This window comes from Eucyclogobius newberryi, unplaced genomic scaffold (genome assembly GCF_026437365.1).
Source record: "Eucyclogobius newberryi isolate DKJ021-1_F unplaced genomic scaffold, fEucNew1.0.hap1 SCAF_2, whole genome shotgun sequence".
NCBI classification, from domain to species: domain Eukaryota; kingdom Metazoa; phylum Chordata; class Actinopteri; order Gobiiformes; family Gobiidae; genus Eucyclogobius; species Eucyclogobius newberryi.
Window position 1 is genome coordinate 49349670 of NW_027315834.1, and position 27880 is coordinate 49377549.

At 38.6% G+C, this 27880-nt stretch overlaps 1 protein-coding gene across 1 annotated transcript in view; it reads right to left on the reverse strand.

Annotated features, from left to right (window-relative positions):
* Positions 1–660: 660 nt before the first annotated feature.
* LOC140367688 (uncharacterized) overlaps positions 661–27880 on the reverse strand; it is a 57041-nt gene continuing 29821 nt past the window's right edge. Inside the window, exons 12-18 of the mRNA XM_072454274.1 lie at positions 15826–15913; positions 15629–15676; positions 15477–15577; positions 15244–15344; positions 14935–15019; positions 1013–1117; positions 661–783 (exon numbers count right to left, since the gene is read on the reverse strand). Of these exons, the coding sequence (XP_072310375.1) occupies positions 679–783; positions 1013–1117; positions 14935–15019; positions 15244–15344; positions 15477–15577; positions 15629–15676; positions 15826–15913 (633 nt within the window). The 3' untranslated portion in view covers positions 661–678. The remainder of the gene's footprint in view (positions 784–1012; positions 1118–14934; positions 15020–15243; positions 15345–15476; positions 15578–15628; positions 15677–15825; positions 15914–27880) is intronic.

The window sequence follows — 27880 nt, forward strand, 5'->3', positions numbered from 1 at the left end:
TCCTTTCCTGTAGGTGGTGTCTTCCTGCAGACTGATCCTCACTGCTGCTACTGCATCAGAGGTCAGAGGTCAGATGCAGGTGAACAGGGACACCACATCATATGAAACCATGAGGTCATCTGGGTCCAGTTGGAGATGTTTCACTTTATCCACAAAGTTGTGCGTGTTTTCCACATGATGTACCGAATTCCCCACAAGCGGAGCCAATATAGTTGTTAAATGCTTGGCCACATTGTAAGTGATGGAATCTGTGCTGCACACTATGGGTCTGAGTGGAACCTCCTTTTTGTGTATTTTTGGAAGGCCATAAATGCAAGCCATGGCTTCCCCAGGATACAGTCTGTAACACAGAGGCCGGTCTATCGCTTCCTCTTTTTCCAGCCTTTGTAAACAGTCTATCACTTCACACAGTTCTACTATGGAACACGCCTGGACGAATGAGGGATTACACCGACATATTCACTCGACAGGTTTAAATAAAGTTACATTGAACCTTGAACCAGGAGCAGAGGCTCTAACCCGGGCTAAAGGAGCAGAGGCTCTAACCCGGGCTAAAGGAGCAGAGGCTCTAACCTGGGCTAAAGGAGCAGAGGCTCTAACCCGGGAAAGGAAAATGTGATTGTGTAAATTGAACAGACCATTCTTACTGTTAAAAGTTTAAAGAGTTTTATTTGGAGCTCACATCCCTTTAAACTGCTGCATGATGCTGAGCAGATGCTCAGAGCGCTTCTGCACAGAATCCTGCTGCTCCTTCAGCTGCTGCTGCTCCAGCACCACCTCCTCCTGAAAGACAAGAGTTTATCATGAAGCTGCTCTGTGTCTGTGTCGCCCCCTGCAGGACGCTCTGTGTCTGTGTCGCCCCCCGTGGGACGCTCTGTGTCGCCCCCTGCAGGACGCTCTGTGTCTGTGTCGCCCCCCGCGGGACGCTCTGTGTCGCCCCCTGCAGGACGCTCTGTGTCTGTGTCGCCCCCCGCGGGACGCTCTGTGTCGCCCCCTGCTCTCTGGTTTTTACCCGCACTCGGCTGAGTTCTCTCCTCTCGCGGTCGTTCTCTTCGGCTCGCGCTCGAAGCCACGCCTCGTTCTGAGCTCGATGTCGCTCCACCATCTCACACACCTCCTGAACACACAACATACAACATACAACACACAAGACACAACACACAACACACAACACACAACATACAACACGCAACACACAACACACAACACACAACACACAACACACAACACACAAACCCTGAAGTAGACTCTATTCTTAATATAATAAATACTTCAGTAGAAAGTGTTTATGTTCCACGTCCTTCAAACATGACGTCATTAAACCTCTTCTGAAAAAGACTCATCTCGATCCCGACCTATTGTTAAACTACAGACCTGCCCTTTGTCGCCCCCTACAGGACAATCACTTATGTGAGGTTTTCCAGTCATTGTCCAGAGCCTCTTTCCTCTTTACGTGCTGCCGTCAGGTCACATGATCGGGTCACATGATCGGGTCACATGATCGGGTCACATGATCGGGTCACATGATCGGGTCACATGATCAGGTCACATGATCAGGTCACATGATCAGGTCACATGATCAGACAGACTTAGAGCTCGTGTAAAGGATGTTAAAACCTGAAGGACACTTAATGATCTGCTTCTTAACCCTGAACAAACCGAGGTCATTGTGCTGGAGGTCATTGTGCTAGAGGTCATTGTGCTGGAGGTCATTGTGCTGGAGGTCACTGTGCTGGAGGTCATTGTGCTGCAGGTCATTGTGCTAGAGGTCATTGTGCTGGAGGTCATTGTGCTGAAGGTCATTGTGCTGGAGGTCATTGTGCTGGAGGTCACTGTGCTGGAGGTCACTGTGCAGGAGGTCACTGTGCTGGAGGTCACTGTGCTGAAGGTCACTGTGCTGGAGGTCATTGTGCTGGAGGTCACTGTGCTGGAGGTCATTGTGCTGCAGGTCATTGTGCTAGAGGTCATTGTGCTGGAGGTCATTGTGCTGAAGGTCATTGTGCTGGAGGTCATTGTGCTGGAGGTCATTGTGCTGAAGGTCATTGTGCTGGAGGTCATTGTGCTTGAGGTCAGTGTGCTGGAGGTCATTGTGCTGGAGGTCATTGTGCTGGAGGTCATTGTGCTGAAGGTCATTGTGCTGGAGGTCACTGTGCTGGAGGTCATTGTGCTGGAGGTCATTGTGCTGGAGGTCACTGTGCAGGAGGTCATTGTTCTGGAGGTCATTGTGCTGAAGGTCATTGTGCTAGAGGTCATTGTAATGGAGGTCATTGTACTGAAGGTCATTGTGCTGGAGGTCATTGTGCTGGAGGTCACTGTGCAGGAGGTCACTGTGCTGGAGGTCACTGTGCAGGAGGTCATTGTGCTGGAGGTCATTGTGCTGACGGTCATTGTGCTAGAGGTCATTGTGCTGAAGGTCATTGTGCTGGAGGTCATTTTGCTGAAGGTCATTGTGCTAGAGGTCATTGTGCTGGAGGTCATTGTGCTGAAGGTCATTGTGCTGGAGGTCATTGTGCTGGAGGTCACTGTGCTGGAGGTCACTGTGCAGGAGGTCACTGTGCTGGAGGTCACTGAGCTGAAGGTCACTGTACTGGAGGTCATTGTGCTGGAGGTCACTGTGCTGGAGGTCATTGTGCTGCAGGTCATTGTAATAGAGGTCATTGTGCTGGAGGTCAATGTGCTGAAGGTCATTGTGCTGGAGGTCATTGTGCTGGAGGTCATTGTGCTGGAGGTCATTGTGCTGGAGGTCACTGTGCTGGAGGTCATTGTGCTGCAGGTCATTGTGCTAGAGGTCATTGTGCTGGAGGTCATTGTGCTGGAGGTCATTGTGCTGGAGGTCCTTGTGCTGGAGGTCATTGTGCTGGAGGTCACTGTGCAGGAGGTCATTGTGCTGGAGGTCACAGTGCTGGAGGTCACTGTGCTGGAGGTCATTGTGCTGAAGGTCACTGTGCTGGAGGTCATTGTGCTGCAGGTCATTGTGCTAGAGGTCATTGTGCTGGAGGTCATTGTGCTGAAGGTCATTGTGCTGGAGGTCATTGTGCTGGAGGTCATTGTGCTGAAGGTCATTGTTCTGGAGGTTATTGTGCTTGAGGTCATTGTGCTGGAGGTCATTGTGCTGGAGGTCATTGTGCTGAAGGTCATTGTGCTGGAGGTCACTGTGCTGGAGGTCATTGTGCTGGAGGTCATTGTGCTGGAGGTCATTGTGCTGGAGGTCATTGTGCTAGAGATCACTGTGCTGGAGGTCATTGTGCTGAAGGTCATTGTGCTGAAGGTCATTGTGCTGGAGGTCACTGTGCTGGAGGTCACTGTGCTGGAGGTCATTGTGCTGGAGGTCATTGTGCTGGAGGTCACTGTGCAGGAGGTCATTGTGCTGGAGGTCACTGCAGGAGGTCACTGTTCTGGAGGTCATTGTGCTGAAGATCAATGTACTAGAGGTCATTGTGCTGAAGGTCATTGTGCTGGAGGTCATTGTGCTGGAGGTCATTGTGCTAGAGGTCATTGTGCTGAAGGTCATTGTGCTGAAGGTCATTGTGCTAGAGGTCATTGTGCTGGAGGTCATTGTGCTGGAGGTCACTGTGCAGGAGGTCATTGTGCTGGAGGTCATTGTGCTGAAGGTCATTGTGCTGAAAGTCATTGTGCTAGAGGTCATTGTGCTGGAGGTCACTGTGCTGGAGGTCATTGTGCTGAAGGTCATTGTGCTAGAGGTCATTGTGCTGAAGGTCATTGTGCTGGAGGTCACTGTGCTGGAGGTCATTGTGCTGGAGGTCATTGTGCTGGAGGTCATTGTGCTGGAGGTCACTGTGCAGGAGGTCACTGTGCTGGAGGTCACTGTGCAGGAGGTCATTGTGATGGAGGTCATTGTGCTGAAGGTCATTGTGCTAGAGGTCATTGTGCTGAAGGTCATTGTGCTGGAGGTCATTGTGCTGAAGGTCATTGTGCTAGAGGTCATTGTGCTGGAGGTCATTGTGCTGAAGGTCATTGTGCTGGAGGTCATTGTGCTGGAGGTCATTGTGCTGGAGGTCACTGTGCAGGAGGTCACTGTGCTGGAGGTCACTGAGCTGAAGGTCACTGTGCTGGAGGTCATTGTGCTGGAGGTCACTGTGCTGAAGGTCATTGTGCTGGAGGTCATTGTGCTGAAGGTCATTGTGCTAGAGGTCATTGTGCTGGAGGTCATTGTGCTGAAGGTCATTGTGCTGGAGGTCATTGTGCTGGAGGTCATTGTGCTGGAGGTCACTGTGCAGGAGGTCACTGTGCTGGAGGTCACTGAGCTGAAGGTCACTGTGCTGGAGGTCATTGTGCTGGAGGTCACTGTGCTGGAGGTCATTGTGCTGCAGGTCATTGTGCTAGAGGTCATTGTGCTGGAGGTCAATGTGCTGAAGGTCATTGTGCTGGAGGTCATTGTGCTGGAGGTCATTGTGCTGGAGGTCATTGTGCTGGAGGTCACTGTGCTGGAGGTCATTGTGCTGCAGGTCATTGTGCTGCAGGTCATTGTGCTAGAGGTCATTGTGCTGGAGGTCAATGTGCTGAAGGTCATTGTGCTGGAGGTCATTGTGCTGGAGGTCATTGTGCTGGAGGTCACTGTGCTGGAGGTCATTGTGCTGCAGGTCATTGTGCTAGAGGTCATTGTGCTGGAGGTCATTGTGCTGGAGGTCATTGTGCTGGAGGTCCTTGTGCTGGAGGTCATTGTGCTGGAGGTCACTGTGCAGGAGGTCATTGTGCTGGAGGTCACTGTGCTGAAGGTCACTGTGCTGGAGGTCATTGTGCTGAAGGTCACTGTGCTGGAGGTCATTGTGCTGCAGGTCATTGTGCTAGAGGTCATTGTGCTGGAGGTCATTGTGCTGAAGGTCATTGTGCTGGAGGTCATTGTGCTGGAGGTCATTGTGCTGGAGGTCATTGTGCTGGAGGTTATTGTGCTTGAGGTCATTGTGCTGGAGGTCATTGTGCTGGAGTTCATTGTGCTGAAGGTCATTGTGCTGGAGGTCACTGTGCTGGAGGTCATTGTGCTGGAGGTCATTGTGCTGGAGGTCATTGTGCTGGAGGTCATTGTGCTAGAGATCACTGTGCTGGAGGTCATTGTGCTGAAGGTCATTGTGCTGAAGGTCATTGTGCTGGAGGTCACTGTGCTGGAGGTCATTGTGCTGGAGGTCATTGTGCTGGAGGTCACTGTGCAGGAGGTCATTGTGCTGGAGGTCACTGCAGGAGGTCACTGTTCTGGAGATCATTGTGCTGAAGATCATTGTACTAGAGGTCATTGTGCTGAAGGTCATTGTGCTGGAGGTCATTGTGCTGGAGGTCATTGTGCTAGAGGTCATTGTGCTGAAGGTCATTGTGCTGAAGGTCATTGTGCTAGAGGTCATTGTGCTGGAGGTCATTGTGCTGGAGGTCACTGTGCAGGAGGTCATTGTGCTGGAGGTCATTGTGCTGAAGGTCATTGTGCTGAAGGTCATTGTGCTAGAGGTCATTGTGCTGGAGGTCACTGTGCAGGAGGTCACTGTGCTGGAGGTCATTGTGCTGAAGGTCATTGTGCTAGAGGTCATTGTGCTGAAGGTCATTGTGCTGGAGGTCACTGTGCTGGAGGTCATTGTGCTGGAGGTCATTGTGCTGGAGGTCATTGTGCTGGAGGTCACTGTGCAGGAGGTCACTGTGCTGGAGGTCACTGTGCAGGAGGTCATTGTGCTGGAGGTCATTGTGCTGAAGGTCATTGTGCTAGAGGTCATTGTGCTGAAGGTCATTGTGCTGGAGGTCATTGTGCTGAAGGTCATTGTGCTAGAGGTCATTGTGCTGAAGGTCATTGTGCTAGAGGTCATTGTGCTGAAGGTCATTGTGCTGGAGGTCATTGTGCTGAAGGTCATTGTGCTAGAGGTCATTGTGCTGGAGGTCATTGTGCTGAAGGTCATTGTGCTAGAGGTCATTGTGCTGGAGGTCATTGTGCTGGAGGTCACTGTGCAGGAGGTCACTGTGCTGGAGGTCACTGTGCAGGAGGTCATTGTGCTGGAGGTCATTGTGCTGAAGGTCATTGTGCTAGAGGTCATTGTGCTGAAGGTCATTGTGCTGGAGGTCACTGAGCTGAAGGTCACTGTGCTGGAGGTCATTGTGCTGGAGGTCACTTTGCTGAAGGTCATTGTGCTGGAGGTCATTGTGCTGAAGGTCATTGTGCTAGAGGTCATTGTGCTGGAGGTCATTGTGCTGAAGGTCATTGTGCTGGAGGTCATTGTGCTGGAGGTCATTGTGCTGGAGGTCACTGTGCAGGAGGTCACTGTGCTGGAGGTCACTGAGCTGAAGGTCACTGTGCTGGAGGTCATTGTGCTGGAGGTCACTGTGCTGGAGGTCATTGTGCTGCAGGTCATTGTGCTAGAGGTCATTGTGCTGGAGGTCATTGTGCTGAAGGTCATTGTGATGGAGATCATTGTGCTGGAGGTCATTGTGCTGAAGGTCACTGTGCTGGAGGTCATTGTGCTTGAGGTCATTGTGCTAGAGGTCATTGTGCTGGAGGTCATTGTGCTGAAGGTCATTGTGCTGGAGGTCACTGTTCTGGAAGTCATTGTGCTGGAGGTCAATGTGCTGGAGGTCATTGTGCTAGAGGTCATTGTGCTAGAGGTCACTGTGCTGGAGGTCATTGTGCTGAAGTTCATTGTGCTGGAGGTCACTGTGCTGGAGGTCACTGTGCTGGAGGTCACTGTGCTGGAGGTCATTGTACTGGAGGTCATTGTGCTGGAGGTCACTGTGCAGGAGGTCATTGTGCTGGAGGTCACTGCAGGAGGTCACTGTGCTGGAGGTCATTGTGCTGAAGGTCATTGTACTAGAGGTCATTGTGCTGAAGGTCATTGTGCTGGAAGTCATTGTGCTGAGGGTCATTGTGCTGGAGGTCACTGTGCAGGAGGTCACTGTGCTGGAGGTCACTGTGCAGGAGGTCATTGTGCTGGAGGTCATTGTGCTGAAGGTCATTGTGCTGGAGGTCATTGTGCTTGAGGTCATTGTGCTGGAGGTCATTGTGCTGGAGGTCATTGTGCTGGAGGTCACTGTGCTGGAGGTCATTGTGCTGGAGGTCATTGTGCTAGAGGTCACTGTGCTGGAGGTCATTGTGCTGAAGGTCATTGTGCTGAAGGTCATTGTGCTGAAGGTCATTGTGCCAGAGGTCATTGTGCTGAAGGTCATTGTGCTGGAGGTCATTGTGCTGAAGGTCATTGTGCTAGAGGTCATTGTGCTGGAGGTCATTGTGCTGGAGGTCACTGTGCAGAAGGTCACTGTGCTGGAGGTCATTGTGCTGAAGGTCATTGTGCTAGAGGTCATTGTGCTGGAGGTCATTGTGCTGAAGGTCATTGTGCTAGAGGTCATTGTGCTGAGGTCACTGTGCAGGAGGTCATTGTGCTGGAGGTCATTGTGCTGAAGGTCATTGTGCTAGAGGTCATTGTGCTAAAGGTCATTGTGCTGGAGGTCACTGTGCTGGAGGTCATTGTGCTGGAGGTCATTGTGCTGAAGGTCATTGTGCTGGAGGTCATTGTGCTGAAGGTCATTATGCTAGAGGTCACTGTGCTAGAGGTCACTGTGCTGGAGGTCATTGTGCTGAAGGTCATTGTGCGGGAGGTCATTGTGCTGGAGGTCATTGTGCTGAAGGTCATTGTGCTGGAGGTCATTGTGCTGGAGGTCATTGTGCTGAAGGTCACTGTGCTGGAGGTCATTGTGCTTGAGGTCATTGTGCTAGAGTTCATTGTGCTGAAGGTCATTGTGCTGGAGGTCATTGTGCTGGAGGTCACTGTGCTGGAGGTCACTGTGCTGGAGGTCATTGTGCTGGAGGTCATTGTGCTGGAGGTCACTGTGCAGGAGGTCATTGTGCTGGAGGTCACTGCAGGAGGTCACTGTGCTGGAGGTCAGTGTGCTAGAGGTCATTGTGCTGGAGGTCATTGTGCTGGAGGTCATTGTGCTGGAGGTCATTGTGCTGAAGGTCATTGTGCTAGAGGTCATTGTGCTGGAGGTCACTGTGCAGGAGGTCATTGTGCTGGAGGTCATTGTTCTGAAGGTCATTGTGCTAGAGATCATTGTGCTGAAGGTCATTTTGCTGGAGGTCACTGTGCTGGAGGTCACTGTGCTGGAGGTCATTGTGCTGGAGGTCATTGTGCTGGAGGTCACTGTGCAGGAGGTCATTGTGCTGGAGGTCACTGCAGGAGGTCACTGTGCTGGAGGTCATTGTGCTGAAGGTCATTGTGCTGGAGGTCATTGTGCTGAAGGTCATTGTGATGGAGATCATTGTGCTGGAGGTCATTGTGCTGAAGGTCACTGTGCTGGAGGTCATTGTGCTTGAGGTCATTGTGCTAGAGGTCATTGTGCTGGAGGTCATTGTGCTGAAGGTCATTGTGCTGGAGGTCACTGTGCTGGAGGTCATTGTGCTGGAGGTCATTGTGCTGGAGGTCATTGTGCTAGAGGTCATTGTGCTAGAGGTCACTGTGCTGGAGGTCATTGTGCTGAAGGTCATTGTGCTGGAGGTCATTGTGCTGGAGGTCACTGTGCTGGAGGTCACTGTGCTGGAGGTCATTGTACTGGAGGTCATTGTGCTGGAGGTCACTGTGCAGGATGTCATTGTGCTGGAGGTCACTGCAGGAGGTCACTGTGCTGGAGGTCATTGTGCTGAAGGTCATTGTACTAGAGGTCATTGTGCTGAAGGTCATTGTGCTGGAGGTCATTGTGCTGAAGGTCATTGTGCTGGAGGTCACTGTGCAGGAGGTCATTGTGCTGGAGGTCACTGTGCAGGAGGTCATTGTGCTGGAGGTCATTGTGCTGAAGGTCATTGTGCTGGAGGTCATTGTGCTTGAGGTCATTGTGCTGGAGGTCATTGTGCTGGAGGTCATTGTGCTGGAGGTCATTGTGCTGAAGGTCATTGTGCTGGAGGTCACTGTGCTGGAGGTCATTGTGCTGGAGGTCATTGTGCTAGAGGTCACTGTGCTGGAGGTCATTGTGCTGAAAGTCATTGTGCTGAAGGTCATTGTGCTGAAGGTCATTGTGCTAGAGGTCATTGTGCTGGAGGTCATTGTGCTAGAGGTCACTGTGCTGGAGGTCATTGTGCTGAAGGTCATTGTGCTGAAGGTCATTGTGCTGAAGGTCATTGTGCTAGAGGTCATTGTGCTGAAGGTCATTGTGCTGGAGGTCATTGTGCTGAAGGTCATTTTGCTGGAGGTCACTGTGCTGGAGGTCACTGTGCTGGAGGTCATTGTGCTGGAGGTCATTGTGCTGGAGGTCACTGTGCAGTAGGTCATTGTGCTGGAGGTCACTGTGCAGGAGGTCATTGTGCTGGAGGTCACTGTGCAGGAGGTCATTGTGCTGGAGGTCATTGTGCTGAAGGTCATTGTGCTGGAGGTCATTGTGCTTGAGGTCATTGTGCTGGAGGTCATTGTGCTGGAGGTCACTGTGCTGGAGGTCACTGTGCTGAAGGTCACTGTGCTGAAGGTCATTGTGCTGAAGGTCATTGTGCTAGAGGTCATTGTGCTGGAGGTCATTGTGCTGGAGGTCACTGTGCAGGAGGTCATTGTGCTGGAGGTCATTGTGCTAGAGGTCACTGTGCTAGAGGTCACTGTGCTGGAGGTCATTGTGCTGAAGGTCATTGTGCGGGAGGTCATTGTGCTGGAGGTCATTGTGCTGAAGGTCATTGTGCTGGAGGTCATTGTGCTGGAGGTCATTGTGCTGAAGGTCACTGTGCTGGAGGTCATTGTGCTTGAGGTCATTGTGCTAGAGGTCATTGTGCTGAAGGTCATTGTGCTGGAGGTCATTGTGCTGGAGGTCACTGTGCTGGAGGTCACTGTGCTGGAGGTCATTGTGCTGGAGGTCATTGTGCTGGAGGTCACTGTGCAGGAGGTCATTGTGCTGGAGGTCACTGCAGGAGGTCACTGTGCTGGAGGTCAGTGTGCTAGAGGTCATTGTGCTGGAGGTCATTGTGCTGGAGGTCATTGTGCTGGAGGTCATTGTGCTGAAGGTCATTGTGCTAGAGGTCATTGTGCTGGAGGTCACTGTGCAGGAGGTCATTGTGCTGGAGGTCATTGTTCTGAAGGTCATTGTGCTAGAGGTCATTGTGCTGAAGGTCATTTTGCTGGAGGTCACTGTGCTGGAGGTCATTGTGCTGGAGGTCATTGTGCTGGAGGTCACTGTGCAGGAGGTCATTGTGCTGGAGGTCACTGCAGGAGGTCACTGTGCTGGAGGTCATTGTGCTGAAGGTCATTGTGCTGGAGGTCATTGTGCTGAAGGTCATTGTGATGGAGATCATTGTGCTGGAGGTCATTGTGCTGAAGGTCACTGTGCTGGAGGTCATTGTGCTTGAGGTCATTGTGCTAGAGGTCATTGTGCTGGAGGTCATTGTGCTGAAGGTCATTGTGCTGGAGGTCACTGTGCTGGAGGTCATTGTGCTGGAGGTCATTGTGCTGGAGGTCATTGTGCTAGAGGTCATTGTGCTAGAGGTCACTGTGCTGGAGGTCATTGTGCTGAAGGTCATTGTGCTGGAGGTCATTGTGCTGGAGGTCACTGTGCTGGAGGTCACTGTGCTGGAGGTCATTGTACTGGAGGTCATTGTGCTGGAGGTCACTGTGCAGGAGGTCATTGTGCTGGAGGTCACTGCAGGAGGTCACTGTGCTGGAGGTCATTGTGCTGAAGGTCATTGTACTAGAGGTCATTGTGCTGAAGGTCATTGTGCTGGAGGTCATTGTGCTGAAGGTCATTGTGCTGGAGGTCACTGTGCAGGAGGTCATTGTGCTGGAGGTCACTGTGCAGGAGGTCATTGTGCTGGAGGTCATTGTGCTGAAGGTCATTGTGCTGGAGGTCATTGTGCTTGAGGTCATTGTGCTGGAGGTCATTGTGCTGGAGGTCATTGTGCTGGAGGTCATTGTGCTGAAGGTCATTGTGCTGGAGGTCACTGTGCTGGAGGTCATTGTGCTGGAGGTCATTGTGCTAGAGGTCACTGTGCTGGAGGTCATTGTGCTGAAGGTCATTGTGCTGAAGGTCATTGTGCTGAAGGTCATTGTGCTAGAGGTCATTGTGCTGAAGGTCATTGTGCTGGAGGTCATTGTGCTGAAGGTCATTGTGCTAGAGGTCATTGTGCTGAAGGTCATTGTGCTAGAGGTCATTGTGCTGAGGTCACTGTGCAGGAGGTCATTGTGCTGGAGGTCATTGTGCTGAAGGTCATTGTGCTAGAGGTCATTGTGCTGAAGGTCATTGTGCTGGAGGTCACTGTGCTGGAGGTCATTGTGCTGGAGGTCATTGTGCTGGAGGTCATTGTGCTGGAGGTCATTGTGCTGAAGGTCATTGTGCTAGAGGTCATTGTGCTGGAGGTCACTGTGCAGGAGGTCATTGTGCTGGAGGTCATTGTGCAGGAGGTCATTGTGCTGGAGGTCATTGTGCTGAAGGTCATTGTGCTGAAGGTCATTGTGCTGAAGGTCATTGTGCTAGAGGTCATTGTGCTGAAGGTCATTGTGCTGGAGGTCATTGTGCTGAAGGTCATTGTGCTAGAGGTCATTGTGCTGAAGGTCATTGTGCTAGAGGTCATTGTGCTGAGGTCACTGTGCAGGAGGTCATTGTGCTGGAGGTCATTGTGCTGAAGGTCATTGTGCTGGAGGTCATTGTGCTGAAGGTCATTGTGCTGGAGGTCACTGTGCTGGAGGTCATTGTGCTGGAGGTCATTGTGCTGGAGGTCATTGTGCTGGAGGTCATTGTGCTGAAGGTCATTGTGCTAGAGGTCATTGTGCTGGAGGTCACTGTGCAGGAGGTCATTGTGCTGGAGGTCATTGTGCAGGAGGTCATTGTGCTGGAGGTCATTGTGCTGAAGGTCATTGTGCTAGAGGTCATTGTGCTGGAGGTCATTGTGCTGAAGGTCATTGTGCTGGAGGTCATTGTGCTGGAGGTCATTGTGCTGGAGGTCACTGTGCAGGAGGTCATTGTGCTGGAGGTCACTGTTCTGAAGGTCACTGTGCTGGAGGTCATTGTGCTGGAGGTCACTGTGCTGGAGGTCATTGTGCTGCAGGTCATTGTGCTAGAGGTCATTGTGCTGGAGGTCATTGTGCTGAAGGTCATTGTGCTAGAGGTCATTGTGCTGGAGGTCATTGTGCTGAAGGTCATTGTGCTAGAGGTCATTGTGCTAGAGGTCACTGTGCTGGAGGTCATTGTGCTGAAGGTCATTGTGCGGGAGGTCATTGTGCTGGAGGTCACTGTGCAGGAGGTCACTGTGCAGGAGGTCATTGTGCTGGAGGTCACTGTGCTGGAGGTCACTGTGCTGGAGGTCATTGTGCTGGAGGTCACTGTGCTGGAGGTCATTGTGCTGCAGGTCATTGTGCTAGAGGTCATTGTGCTGGAGGTCATTGTGCTGAAGGTCATTGTGCTGGAGGTCATTGTGCTGGAGGTCATTGTGCTAGAGGTCATTGTGCTAGAGTTCACTGTGCTGGAGGTCATTGTGCTGAAGGTCATTGTGCTGGAGGTCATTGTGCTGGAGGTCACTGTGCTGGAGGTCACTGTGCTGGAGGTCACTGTGCTGGAGGTCATTGTGCTGGAGGTCATTGTGCTGGAGGTCACTGCAGGAGGTCACTGTGCTGGAGGTCATTGTGCTGAAGGTCACTGTGCTAGAGGTCATTGTGCTGAAGGTCATTGTGCTGGAGGTCATTGTGCTGGAGGTCACTGTGCAGGAGGTCATTGTGCTGGAGGTCACTGTGCAGGAGGTCATTGTGCTGGAGGTCATTGTGCTGAAGGTCATTGTGCAGGAGGTCATTGTGCTGGAGGTCATTGTGCTGGAGGTTATTGTGCTGAAGGTCATTGTGCTGGAGGTCACTGCTGGAGGTCATTGTGCTGGAGGTCATTGTGCTAGAGGTCACTGTGCTGGAGGTCATTGTGCTGGAGGTCATTGTGCTGAAGGTCATTGTGCTAGAGGTCATTGTGCTGGAGGTCATTGTGCTGGAGGTCACTGTGCAGGAGGTCATTGTGCTGGAGGTCATTGTGCTGAAGGTCATTGTGCTAGAGGTCATTGTGCTGGAGGTCATTGTGCTGAAGGTTATTGTGCTAGAGGTCATTGTGCTGGAGGTCACTGTGCAGGAGGTCATTGTGCTGGAGGTCATTGTGCTGAAGGTCATTGTGCTAGAGGTCATTGTGCTAGAGGTCATTGTGCTGGAGGTCACTGTGCTGGAGGTCACTGTGCTGGAGGTCACTGTGCTGGAGGTCATTGTGCTGGAGGTCATTGTGCTGGAGGTCACTGTGCAGGAGGTCACTGTGCTGGAGGTCACTGTGCAGGAGGTCATTGTGCTGGAGGTATTTGTGCTGAAGGTCATTGTGCTAGAGGTCATTGTGCTGAAGGTCATTGTGCTGGAGGTCATTGTGCTGAAGGTCATTGTGCTAGAGGTCATTGTGCTGGAGGTCATTGTGCTGGAGGTCACTGTGCAGGAGGTCATTGTGCTGGAGGTCATTGTGCTGAAGGTCATTTTGCTAGAGGTCATTGTGCTAGAGGTCATTGTGCTGGAGGTCATTGTGCTGAAGGTCATTGTGCTAGAGGTCATTGTGCTGGAGGTCACTGTGCAGGAGGTCATTGTGCTGGAGGTCATTGTACTGAAGGTCATTGTGCTAGAGGTCATTGTGCTGAAGGTCATTGTGCTGGAGGTCATTGTGCTGAAGGTCATTGTGCTAGAGGTCATTGTGCTGGAGGTCACTGTGCTGGAGGTCACTGTGCTGGAGGTCATTGTGCTGGAGGTCATTGTGCTGGAGGTCATTGTGCTGGAGGTCACTGTGCTGGAGGTCATTGTGCTGGAGGTCATTGTGCTAAAGGTCATTGTGCTAGAGTTCACTGTGCTGGAGGTCATTGTGCTGAAGGTCATTGTGCTGGAGGTCATTGTGCTGGAGGTCACTGTGCTGGATGTCACTGTGCTGGAGGTCACTGTGCTGGAGGTCATTGTGCTGGAGGTCATTGTGCTGGAGGTCACTGCAGGAGGTCACTGTGCTGGAGGTCATTGTGCTGAAGGTCATTGTGCTAGAGGTCATTGTGCTGAAGGTCATTGTGCTGGAGGTCATTGTGCTGGAGGTCATTGTGCTGGAGGTCACTGTGCAGGAGGTCATTGTTCTGGAGGTCACTGTGCAGGAGGTCATTGTGCTGGAGGTCATTGTGCTGAAGGTCATTGTGCAGGAGGTCATTGTGCTGGAGGTCATTGTGCTGGAGGTTATTGTGCTGAAGGTCATTGTGCTGGAGGTCACTGCTGAAGGTCATTGTGCTGGAGGTCATTGTGCTAGAGGTCACTGTGCTGGAGGTCATTGTGCTGGAGGTCATTGTGCTGAAGGTCATTGTGCTAGAGGTCATTGTGCTGGAGGTCATTGTGCTGGAGGTCACTGTGCAGGAGGTCATTGTGCTGGAGGTCATTGTGCTGAAGGTCATTGTGCTAGAGGTCATTGTGCTGGAGGTCATTGTGCTGAAGGTTATTGTGCTAGAGGTCATTGTGCTGAAGGTCACTGTGCAGGAGGTCATTGTGCTGGAGGTCATTGTGCTGAAGGTCATTGTGCTAGAGGTCATTGTGCTAGAGGTCATTGTGCTGGAGGTCACTGTGCTGGAGGTCACTGTGCTGGAGGTCATTGTGCTGGAGGTCATTGTGCTGGAGGTCATTGTGCTGGAGGTCACTGTGCAGGAGGTCACTGTGCTGGAGGTCACTGTGCAGGAGGTCATTGTGCTGGAGGTCATTGTGCTGAAGGTCATTGTGCTAGAGGTCATTGTGCTGAAGGTCATTGTGCTGGAGGTCATTGTGCTGAAGGTCATTGTGCTAGAGGTCATTGTGCTGGAGGTCATTGTGCTGGAGGTCACTGTGCAGGAGGTCATTGTGCTGGAGGTCATTGTGCTGGAGGTCATTGTGCTGGTCCTAAACATGTACTAGACGCTCTATCTGAGCAGTTCTACTGTAAAACCTCATATTTAATATATATTTTATATTTTGTGTTTTGGACCTGTTGTTGTTGCTGCTTCAGAGCCTCCAGCTTTTCTCTGTCTCTGTGAAGCTCCAGCGCCGCTCGCCTTAGTTCAGTCCTCTGTCTGACACAGACACAAACCAGGACTAAACCAGGTCCAAACCAGGACTAAACCAGGTCTAAACCAGGACTAAACCAGGTCCAAACCAGGTCTAAACCAGGACTAAACCAGGACTAAACCATTACTAAACCAGGTCCAAACCAGGACTAAACCAGGTCTAAACCAGGACTAAACCAGGTCTAAACCAGGTCTAAACCAGGACTAAACCAGGACTATAGTTCCAGTACCGGTCTAGTTTGGTGAACTCCTGGTCCAGCAGATGAAAGGCAGTCTGGATCATCTTCATGGCTTCACTTCGAACCGAACCAAAGTCTCTGTGGACCAAGACCTGCAGACAGGACCAGACCAGGATCTAAACCAAGACTCTAATTATCTGTTCTTTATAATTGAATCAGGAAATCTGATATAAAAGGAGCCAGTATCCTGATCTGGACCGGGTCTGGGCCTGATCTGGACCTACCTGAGGGCCGTCGGTCGGCGCTCTGCTCTGATTGGCTGGGAGAGTGTCTGTGATGTCATAGCGCACGTTGGGGATTTTAGTGGGACTGAAACTGAAGAGAACTTGTCAAACAGAATCATGAAAAACACAAATATACTTTATCCAAATGACACTGAACCTGAATCCATGAAGACCGAACTCCGACAGGAACTCCTTCATCACTGCCAGAAGAAAGACCTGGTTTACCTGGTTTAGTCCTGGTTTAGACCTGGTTTAGTCCTGGTTTGGACCTGGTTTAGTCCTGGTTTACCTGGTTTAGTCCTGGTTTACCTGGTTTAGTCCTGGTTTACCTGGTTTAGTCCTGGTTTACCTGGTTGTCTCTCTGATGGATTTATGAGTTTCATGATTTTCAGCTCGTTGAAGTCCTGGTCTTGGTCCCGCCCCCCGAACACGTACAGCTGTCAATCAAAGACAAACTTTATGGTTTTATAATATTTGGCTCGTGTCATTGTAAACATGATAAACATGATAAACATTGTAAACATTATAAACATTATAAACATGATAAACATGATAAACATGATAAACATTGTAAACATTGTAAACATTATAAACATTGTAAACATGATAAACATGATAAACATTGTAAACATTATAAACATGATAAACATTATAAACATTATAAACATGATAAACATTATAAACATTGTAAACATTGTAAACATTGTAAACATGATAAACATGATAAACATGATAAACATTGTAAACATGATAAACATTGTAAACATGATAAACATGATAAACATTGTAAACATGATAAACATTATAAACATGATAAACATGATAAACATTGTAAACATTGTAAACATGATAAACATGATAAACATTGTAAACATGATAAACATTGTAAACATTGTAAACATTATAAACATGATAAACATTGTAAACATTGTAAACATTGTAAACATGATAAACATGATAAACATTATAAACATGATAAACATGATAAACATTGTAAACATGATAAACATGATAAACATTGTAAACATTATAAACATGAAAAACATTGTAAACATTGTAAACATTGTAAATATGATAAACATGATAAACATTGTAAACATTGTAAACATGATAAACATTGTAAACATGATAAACATGATAAACATGATAAACATGATAAACATTGTAAACATTATAAACATTATAAACATGATAAACATGATAAACATGATAAACATTGTAAACATTGTAAACATGATAAACATTGTAAACATTGTAAACATGATAAACATGATAAACATGATAAACATGATAAACATGATAAACATTGTAAACATTGTAAACATGATAAATATTATAAACATGATAAACACTGTAAATATGATAAACATGATAAACATTGTAAACATGATAAACATTGTAAACATTATAAACATGATAAACATGATAAACATTGTAAACATTATAAACATGAAAAACATTGTAAACATTGTAAACATTGTAAATATGATAAACATGATAAACATTGTAAACATTGTAAACATGATAAACATTGTAAACATGATAAACATTGTAAACATTGTAAACATTATAAACATGATAAACATGATAAACATTGTAAACATTATAAACATGAAAAACATTGTAAACATTGTAAACATGATAAACATGATAAACATTGTAAACATTGTAAACATTGTAAACATGATAAACATGATAAACATTGTAAACATGATAAACATTGTAAACATGATAAACATGATAAACATTGTAAACATTGTAAACATTGTAAACATGATAAACATGATAAACATTGTAAACATTGTAAACATGATAAACATTGTAAACATTGTAAACATGATAAACATGATAAACATGATAAACATGATAAACATTGTAAACATTATAAACATTATAAACATGATAAACATTGTAAACATTGTAAACATGATAAACATTGTAAACATTGTAAACATGATAAACATGATAAACATGATAAACATTATAAACATTATAAACATGATAAACATTATAAACATGATAAACATGATAAACATTGTAAACATGATAAACATGATAAACATTGTAAACATGATAAACATGATAAACATGATAAACATGATAAACATGATAAACATTATAAACATTGTAAACATTGTAAACATGATAAACATGATAAACATGATAAACATGATAAACATGATAAACATGATAAACATTGTAAACATTATAAACATGATAAACATTGTAAACATTATAAACATGATAAACATGATAAACATAGTAAACATTGTAAACATGATAAACATGATAAACATGATAAACATGATAAACATGATAAACATAGTAAACATTGTAAACATTATAAACATGATAAACATGATAAACATAGTAAACATTGTAAACATGATAAACATGATAAACATGATAAACATTGTAAACATTGTAAACATGATAAACATTGTAAACATGATAAACATTATAAACATTGTAAACATTGTAAACATGATAAACATGATAAACATAGTAAACATTGTAAACATGATAAACATGATAAACATTGTAAACATGATAAACATTGTAAACATTGTAAACATGATAAACATGATAAACATTGTAAACATTGTAAACATGATAAACATGATAAACATTGTAAACATGATAAACATGATAAACATTGTAAACATTGTAAACATGATAAACATGATAAACATTGTAAACATGATAAACATTGTAAACATTGTAAACATGATAAACATTGTAAACATTGTAAACATGATAAACATGATAAACATTGTAAACATGATAAACATTGTAAACATTGTAAACATGATAAACATGATAAACATTGTAAACATTGTAAACATGATAAACATGATAAACATTGTAAACATGATAAACATGATAAACATTGTAAACATTGTAAACATGATAAACATGATAAACATTGTAAACATGATAAACATTGTAAACATTGTAAACATGATAAACATGATAAACATTGTAAACATTGTAAACATGATAAACATTGTAAACATTGTAAACATGATAAACATGATAAACATTGTAAACATTGTAAACATGATAAACATTGTAAACATTGTAAACATGATAAACATTGTAAACATGATAAACATTGTAAACATTGTAAACATGATAAACATGATAAACATTGTAAACATTGTAAACATGATAAACATGATAAACATTGTAAACATTGTAAACATGATAAACATTGTAAACATTGTAAACATGATAAACATGATAAACATTGTAAACATGATAAACATGATAAACATTGTAAACATTGTAAACATGATAAACATTGTAAACATTGTAAACATTGTAAACATGATAAACATTGTAAACATTGTAAACATGATAAACATGATAAACATTGTAAACATTGTAAACATGATAAACATGATAAACATTGTAAACATTGTAAACATGATAAACATTGTAAACATTGTAAACATGATAAACATTGTAAACATTGTAAACATTGTAAACATTGTAAACATTGTAAACATGATAAACATGATAAACATTGTAAACATGATAAACATGATAAACATGATAAACATTGTAAACATTGTAAACATGATAAACATGATAAACATTATAAACATGATAAACATGATAAACATGATAAACATGATAAATATGATAAACATTGTAAACATGATAAACATTGTAAACATTGTAAACATGATAAACATGATAAACATTGTAAACATTGTAAACATGATAAACATTGTAAACATTGTAAACATGATAAACATGATAAACATTGTAAACATGATAAACATGATAAACATTGTAAACATTGTAAACATGATAAACATTGTAAACATTGTAAACATTGTAAACATGATAAACATTGTAAACATTGTAAACATGATAAACATGATAAACATTGTAAACATTGTAAACATGATAAACATGATAAACATGATAAACATGATAAACATTGTAAACATTGTAAACATGATAAACATGATAAACATGATAAACATGATAAACATTGTAAACATGATAAACATGATAAACATGATAAACATTGTAAACATTGTAAACATTGTAAACATGATAAACATGATAAACATTGTAAACATGATAAACATGATAAACATTGTAAACATTGTAAACATGATAAACATGATAAACATTGTAAACATTGTAAACATGATAAACATGATAAACATTATAAACATTGTAAACATTGTAAACATTGTAAACATGATAAACATGATAAACATTGTAAACATTGTAAACATGATAAACATTATAAACATTGTAAACATGATAAACATGATAAACATGATAAACATTGTAAACATTGTAAACATGATAAACATGATAAACATGATAAACATTATAAACATTGTAAACATTGTAAACATGATAAACATTGTAAACATTGTAAATATGATAAACATGATAAACATTGTAAACATTGTAAACATGATAAACATTGTAAACATTGTAAACATGATAAACATTGTAAACATGATAAACATTGTAAACATTGTAAACATGATAAACATGATAAACATTGTAAACATTGTAAACATGATAAACATGATAAACATTGTAAACATGATAAACATGATAAACATTGTAAACATGATAAACATGATAAAAATGATAAACATTGTAAACATTGTAAACATGATAAACATGATAAACATTGTAAACATTGTAAACCTGATAAACATTGTAAACATTGTAAACATGATAAACATTGTAAACATTGTAAACATGATAAACATTGTAAACATTGTAAACATGATAAACATGATAAACATTGTAAACATTGTAAACATGATAAACATTGTGAACATTGTAAACATGATAAACATTGTAAACATTGTAAACATGATAAACATTGTAAACATTGTAAACATGATAAACATGATAAACATTGTAAACATTGTAAACATGATAAACATTGTAAACATTGTAAACATGATAAACATGATAAACATTGTAAACATGATAAACATGATAAACATTGTAAACATTGTAAACATGATAAACATTGTAAACATTGTAAACATTGTAAACATTGTAAACATGATAAACATTGTAAACATTGTAAACATGATAAACATTGTAAACATGATAAACATTGTAAACATGATAAACATGATAAACATGGTAAACATTGTAAACATTGTAAACATGATAAACATTGTAAACATGATAAACATGATAAACATTGTAAACATGATAAACATGATAAACATTATAAACATGATAAACATGATAAACATTGTAAACATGATAAACATGATAAACATGGTAAACATTGTAAACATTGTAAACATTGTAAACATGATAAACATGATAAACATTGTAAACATGATAAACATGATAAACATTGTAAACATTGTAAACATGATAAACATTGTAAACATTGTAAACATTGTAAACATTGTAAACATGATAAACATTGTAAACATTGTAAACACTATAAACATGATAAACATTGTAAACATTGTAAACATGATAAACATTGTAAACATGATAAACATGATAAACATTGTAAACATGATAAACATGATAAACATGGTAAACATTGTAAACATTGTAAACATTGTAAACATGATAAACATGATAAACATTGTAAACATGATAAACATGATAAACATTATAAACATGATAAACATGATAAACATGATAAACATTGTAAACATGATAAACATGATAAACATGATAAACATGATAAACATAGTAAACATTGTAAACATTATAAACATGATAAACATGATAAACATAGTAAACATTGTAAACATGATAAACATGATAAACATGATAAACATTGTAAACATTGTAAACATGATAAACATTATAAACATTGTAAACATTGTAAACATGATAAACATGATAAACATAGTAAACATTGTAAACATGATAAACATGATAAACATTGTAAAGATTGTAAACATGATAAACATTGTAAACATTGTAAACATGATAAACATGATAAACATTGTAAACATGATAAACATGATAAACATTGTAAACATTGTAAACATGATAAACATGATAAACATTGTAAACATTGTAAACATGATAAACATTGTAAACATTGTAAACATGATAAACATGATAAACATTGTAAACATTGTAAACATGATAAACATTGTAAACATTGTAAACATGATAAACATGATAAACATTGTAAACATTGTAAACATGATAAACATTGTAAACATTGTAAACATGATAAACATGATAAACATGATAAACATTGTAAACATGATAAACATTGTAAACATTGTAAACATGATAAACATGATAAACATTGTAAACATTGTAAACATGATAAACATTGTAAACATTGTAAACATTGTAAACATGATAAACATTGTAAACATGATAAACATGATAAACATTGTAAACATTGTAAACATGATAAACATTGTAAACATTGTAAACATTGTAAACATGATAAACATTGTAAACATTGTAAACATGATAAACATGATAAACATTGTAAACATTGTAAACATGATAAACATGATAAACATGATAAACATGATAAACATTGTAAACATTGTAAACATGATAAACATTGTAAACATGATAAACATGATAAACATTGTAAACATTGTAAACATGATAAACATGATAAACATTGTAAACATGATAAACATGATAAACATGATAAACATGATAAACATTGTAAACATGATAAACATGATAAACATGATAAACATTGTAAACATTGTAAACATGATAAACATGATAAACATTATAAACATGATAAACATGATAAACATGATAAACATGATAAATATGATAAACATTGTAAACATGATAAACATTGTAAACATTGTAAACATGATAAACATGATAAACATTGTAAACATTGTAAACATGATAAACATTGTAAACATGATAAACATTGTAAACATTGTAAACATGATAAACATGATAAACATTGTAAACATGATAAACATTGTAAACATTGTAAACATTGTAAACATGATAAACATTGTAAACATTGTAAACATGATAAACATTGTAAACATTGTAAACATGATAAACATGATAAACATGATAAACATGATAAACATTGTAAACATTGTAAACATGATAAACATTGTAAACATGATAAACATTGTAAACATTGTAAACATGATAAACATGATAAACATTGTAAACATGATAAACATGATAAACATGGTAAACATTGTAAACATTGTAAACATTGTAAACATGATAAACATGATAAACATGATAAACATTGTAAACATTGTAAACATGATAAACATGATAAACATTATAAACATGATAAATATGATAAACATTGTAAACATGATGAACATGATAAACATGATAAACATTGTAAACATGATAAACATGATAAACATGATAAACATTGTAAACATGATAAACATGATTAACATGATAAACATTGTAAACATGATAAACATGATAAACATTGTAAACATGATAAACATTGTAAACATTGTAAACATGATAAACATGATAAACATTGTAAACATTGTAAACATGATAAACATTGTAAACATTGTAAACATGATAAACATGATAAACATTGTAAACATGATAAACATGATAAACATTGTAAACATTGTAAACATGATAAACATGATAAACATTGTAAACATTGTAAACATGATAAACATTGTAAACATTGTAAACATGATAAACATGATAAACATTGTAAACATGATAAACATGATAAACATTGTAAACATTGTAAACATGATAAACATTGTAAACATTGTAAACATTGTAAACATGATAAACATTGTAAACATTGTAAACATGATAAACATTGTAAACATTGTAAACATGATAAACATGATAAACATGATAAACATGATAAACATTGTAAACATTGTAAACATTGTAAACATGATAAACATTGTAAACATGATAAACATGATAAACATTGTAAACATTGTAAACATGATAAACATGATAAACATTGTAAACATGATAAACATGATAAACATGGTAAACATTGTAAACATTGTAAACATTGTAAACATGATAAACATGATAAACATTATAAACATGATAAACATGATAAACATGATAAACATGATAAACATGATAAATATGATAAACATTGTAAACATGATGAACATGATAAACATGATAAACATTGTAAACATGATAAACATGATAAACATTGTAAACATTGTAAACATGATAAACATTGTAAACATGATAAACATTATAAACATTGTAAACATTGTAAACATTGTAAACATGATAAACATTGTAAACATGATAAACATTATAAACATTGTAAACATTGTAAACATGATAAACATGATAAACATTGTAAACATTGTAAACATTGTAAACATGATAAACATTGTAAACATTGTAAACATGATAAACATGATAAACATTGTAAACATTGTATACATTGTAAACATGATAAACATGATAAACATGATAAACATGATAAACATAGTAAACATTGTAAACATGATAAACATGATAAACATGATAAACATTGTAAACATTGTAAACATGATAAACATTGTAAACATGATAAACATTATAAACATTGTAAACATTGTAAACATGATAAACATGATAAACATTGTAAACATTGTAAACATTGTAAACATGATAAACATTGTAAACATTGTAAACATGATAAACATGATAAACATTGTAAACATTGTAAACATGATAAACATTGTAAACATGATAAACATGATAAACATGATAAACATTGTAAACATTGTAAACATGATAAACATTGTAAACATGATAAACATTATAAACATTGTAAACATTGTAAACATGATAAACATGATAAACATTGTAAACATTGTAAACATTGTAAACATGATAAACATTGTAAACATTGTAAACATGATAAACATGATAAACATTGTAAACATTGTATACATTGTAAACATGATAAACATGATAAACATGATAAACATGATAAACATAGTAAACATTGTAAACATGATAAACATGATAAACATGATAAACATTGTAAACATTGTAAACATGATAAACATTGTAAACATGATAAACATTATAAACATTGTAAACATTGTAAACATGATAAACATGATAAACATTGTAAACATTGTAAACATTGTAAACATGATAAACATTGTAAACATTGTAAACATGATAAACATGATAAACATTGTAAACATTGTATACATTGTAAACATGATAAACATGATAAACATTGTAAACATTGTAAACATGATAAACATGATAAACATTGTAAACATTGTAAACATGATAAACATGATAAACATGATAAACATGGTAAACATTGTAAACATTGTAAACATGATAAACATGATAAACATGATAAACATGATAAACATGATAAACATTGTAAACATTGTAAACATTGTAAACATGATAAACATGATAAACATGATAAACATTGTAAACATTGTAAACATGATAAACATTGTAAACATGATAAACATTGTAAACATTGTAAACATGATAAACATTATAAACATGATAAACATTGTAAACATTATAAACATGATAAACATGATAAACATTGTAAACATGATAAACATGATAAACATGATAAACATTGTAAACATGATAAACATTGTAAACATTGTAAACATGATAAACATGATAAACATTGTAAACATTGTAAACATGATAAACATGATAAACATTGTAAACATTATAAACATGATAAACATTGTAAACATTATAAACATGATAAACATGATAAACATGATAAACATTGTAAACATTATAAACATGATAAACATTGTAAACATTGTAAACATGATAAACATTGTAAACATTGTAAACATAATAAACATGATAAACATGATAAACATGATAAACATTGTAAACATTATAAACATGATAAACATGATAAACATTGTAAACATTGTAAACACGATAAACATGATAAACATTGTAAACATTGTAAACATGATAAACATGATAAACATTGTAAACATTGTAAACATTGTAAACATGATAAACATGATAAACATTGTAAACATTGTAAACATGATAAACATTGTAAACATGATAAACATTGTAAACATTATAAACATGATAAACATTATAAACATGATAAACATTATAAACATTGTAAACATGATAAACATGACAAACATTATAAACATGATAAACATGATAAACATGATAAACATTGTAAACATTGTAAACATGATAAACATGATAAACACTGTAAATATGATAAACATTATAAACATTATAAACATCATAAATATTATAAACATTGTAAACATTATAAACATGATAAACATGATAAACATTGTAAACATTGTAAACACGATAAACATGATAAACATGATAAACATTGTAAACATTATAAACATTGTAAACATGATAAACATTGTAAACATTATAAACATGATAAACATTATAAACATGATAAACATTATAAACATTGTAAACATGATAAACATTGTAAACATGATAAACATTGTAAACATTATAAACATGATAAACATTATAAACATGATAAACATTATAAACATTGTAAACATGATAAACATGACAAACATTGTAAACATTATAAACATGATAAACATTATAAACATGATAAACATTATAAACATTGTAAACATGATAAACATGACAAACATCATAAATATTATAAACATGATAAACATGATAAATATTATAAACATGATAAACATTAAAAACATTTTAAACATGATAAACACTGTAAACATTATAAACATGATAAACATTATAAACATGATAAACATTATAAACATTGTAAACATGATAAACATGACAAACATTGTAAACATTATAAACATGATAAACATTATAAACATGATAAACATTATAAACATTGTAAACATGATAAACATGACAAACATCATAAATATTATAAACATGATAAACATGATAAATATTATAAACATGATAAACATTGTAAACATGATAAACATTGTAAACATTATAAACATGATAAACATTATAAACATGATAAACATTATAAACATTGTAAACATGATAAACATGACAAACATTGTAAACATTATAAACATGATAAACATTATAAACATGATAAACATTATAAACATTGTAAACATGATAAACATGACAAACATTGTAAACATTATAAACATGATAAACATTATAAACATGATAAACATTATAAACATTGTAAACATGATAAACATGACAAACATCATAAATATTATAAACATGATAAACATGATAAATATTATAAACATGATAAACATTATAAACATTATAAACATGATAAACATCATAAATATTATAAACATGATAAACATGATAAACATTATAAACATTATAAACATGATAAACATCATAAATATTATAAACATGATAAACATGATAAACATTATAAACATGATAAAAATGATAAACATTGTAAACATGATAAACATGATAAACATTGTAAACATGATAAACATGATAAACATTATAAACATAAACATGATAAACATGATAAACATTGTAAACATTGTAAACATGATAAACATGATAAACATGATAAACATTGTAAACATTGTAAACATTGTAAACATGATAAACATGATAAACATTATAAACATTGTAAACATTGTAAACATGATAAACATGATAAACATGATAAACATTGTAAACATTGTAAACATGATAAACATGATAAACATTATAAACATGATAAACATGATAAACATTGTAAACATTGTAAACATGATAAACATGATAAACATTGTAAACATTGTAAACATTGTAAACATTGTAAACATGATAAACATTGTAAACATTGTAAATATGATAAACATGATAAACATTGTAAACATTGTAAACATTGTAAACATTGTAAACATGATAAACATTGTAAACATTGTAAACATTGTAAACATGATAAACATGATAAACATTGTAAACATGATAAACATGATAAACATGATAAACATGATAAACATAGTAAACATTGTAAACATGATAAACATGATAAACATGATAAACATAGTAAACATGATAAACATGATAAACATTGTAAACATGATAAACATGATAAACATAGTAAACATTGTAAACATGATAAACATGATAAACATGATAAACATTGTAAACATTATAAACATGATAAACATGATAAACATAGTAAACATTGTAAACATGATAAACATGATAAACATTAAAAACATTTTAAACATGATAAACACTGTAAACATGATAAACATTATAAACATCGTAAACATTATAAACATTATACATGATAAACATGATAAACATTGTAAACATGATAAACATGATAAACATTGTAAACATTGTAAACATGATAAACATTATAAACATCGTAAACATTATAAACATTGTAAACATGATAAACATGATAAACATTGTAAACATGATAAACATGATAAACATTGTAAACATTGTAAACATGATAAACATGATAAACATGATAA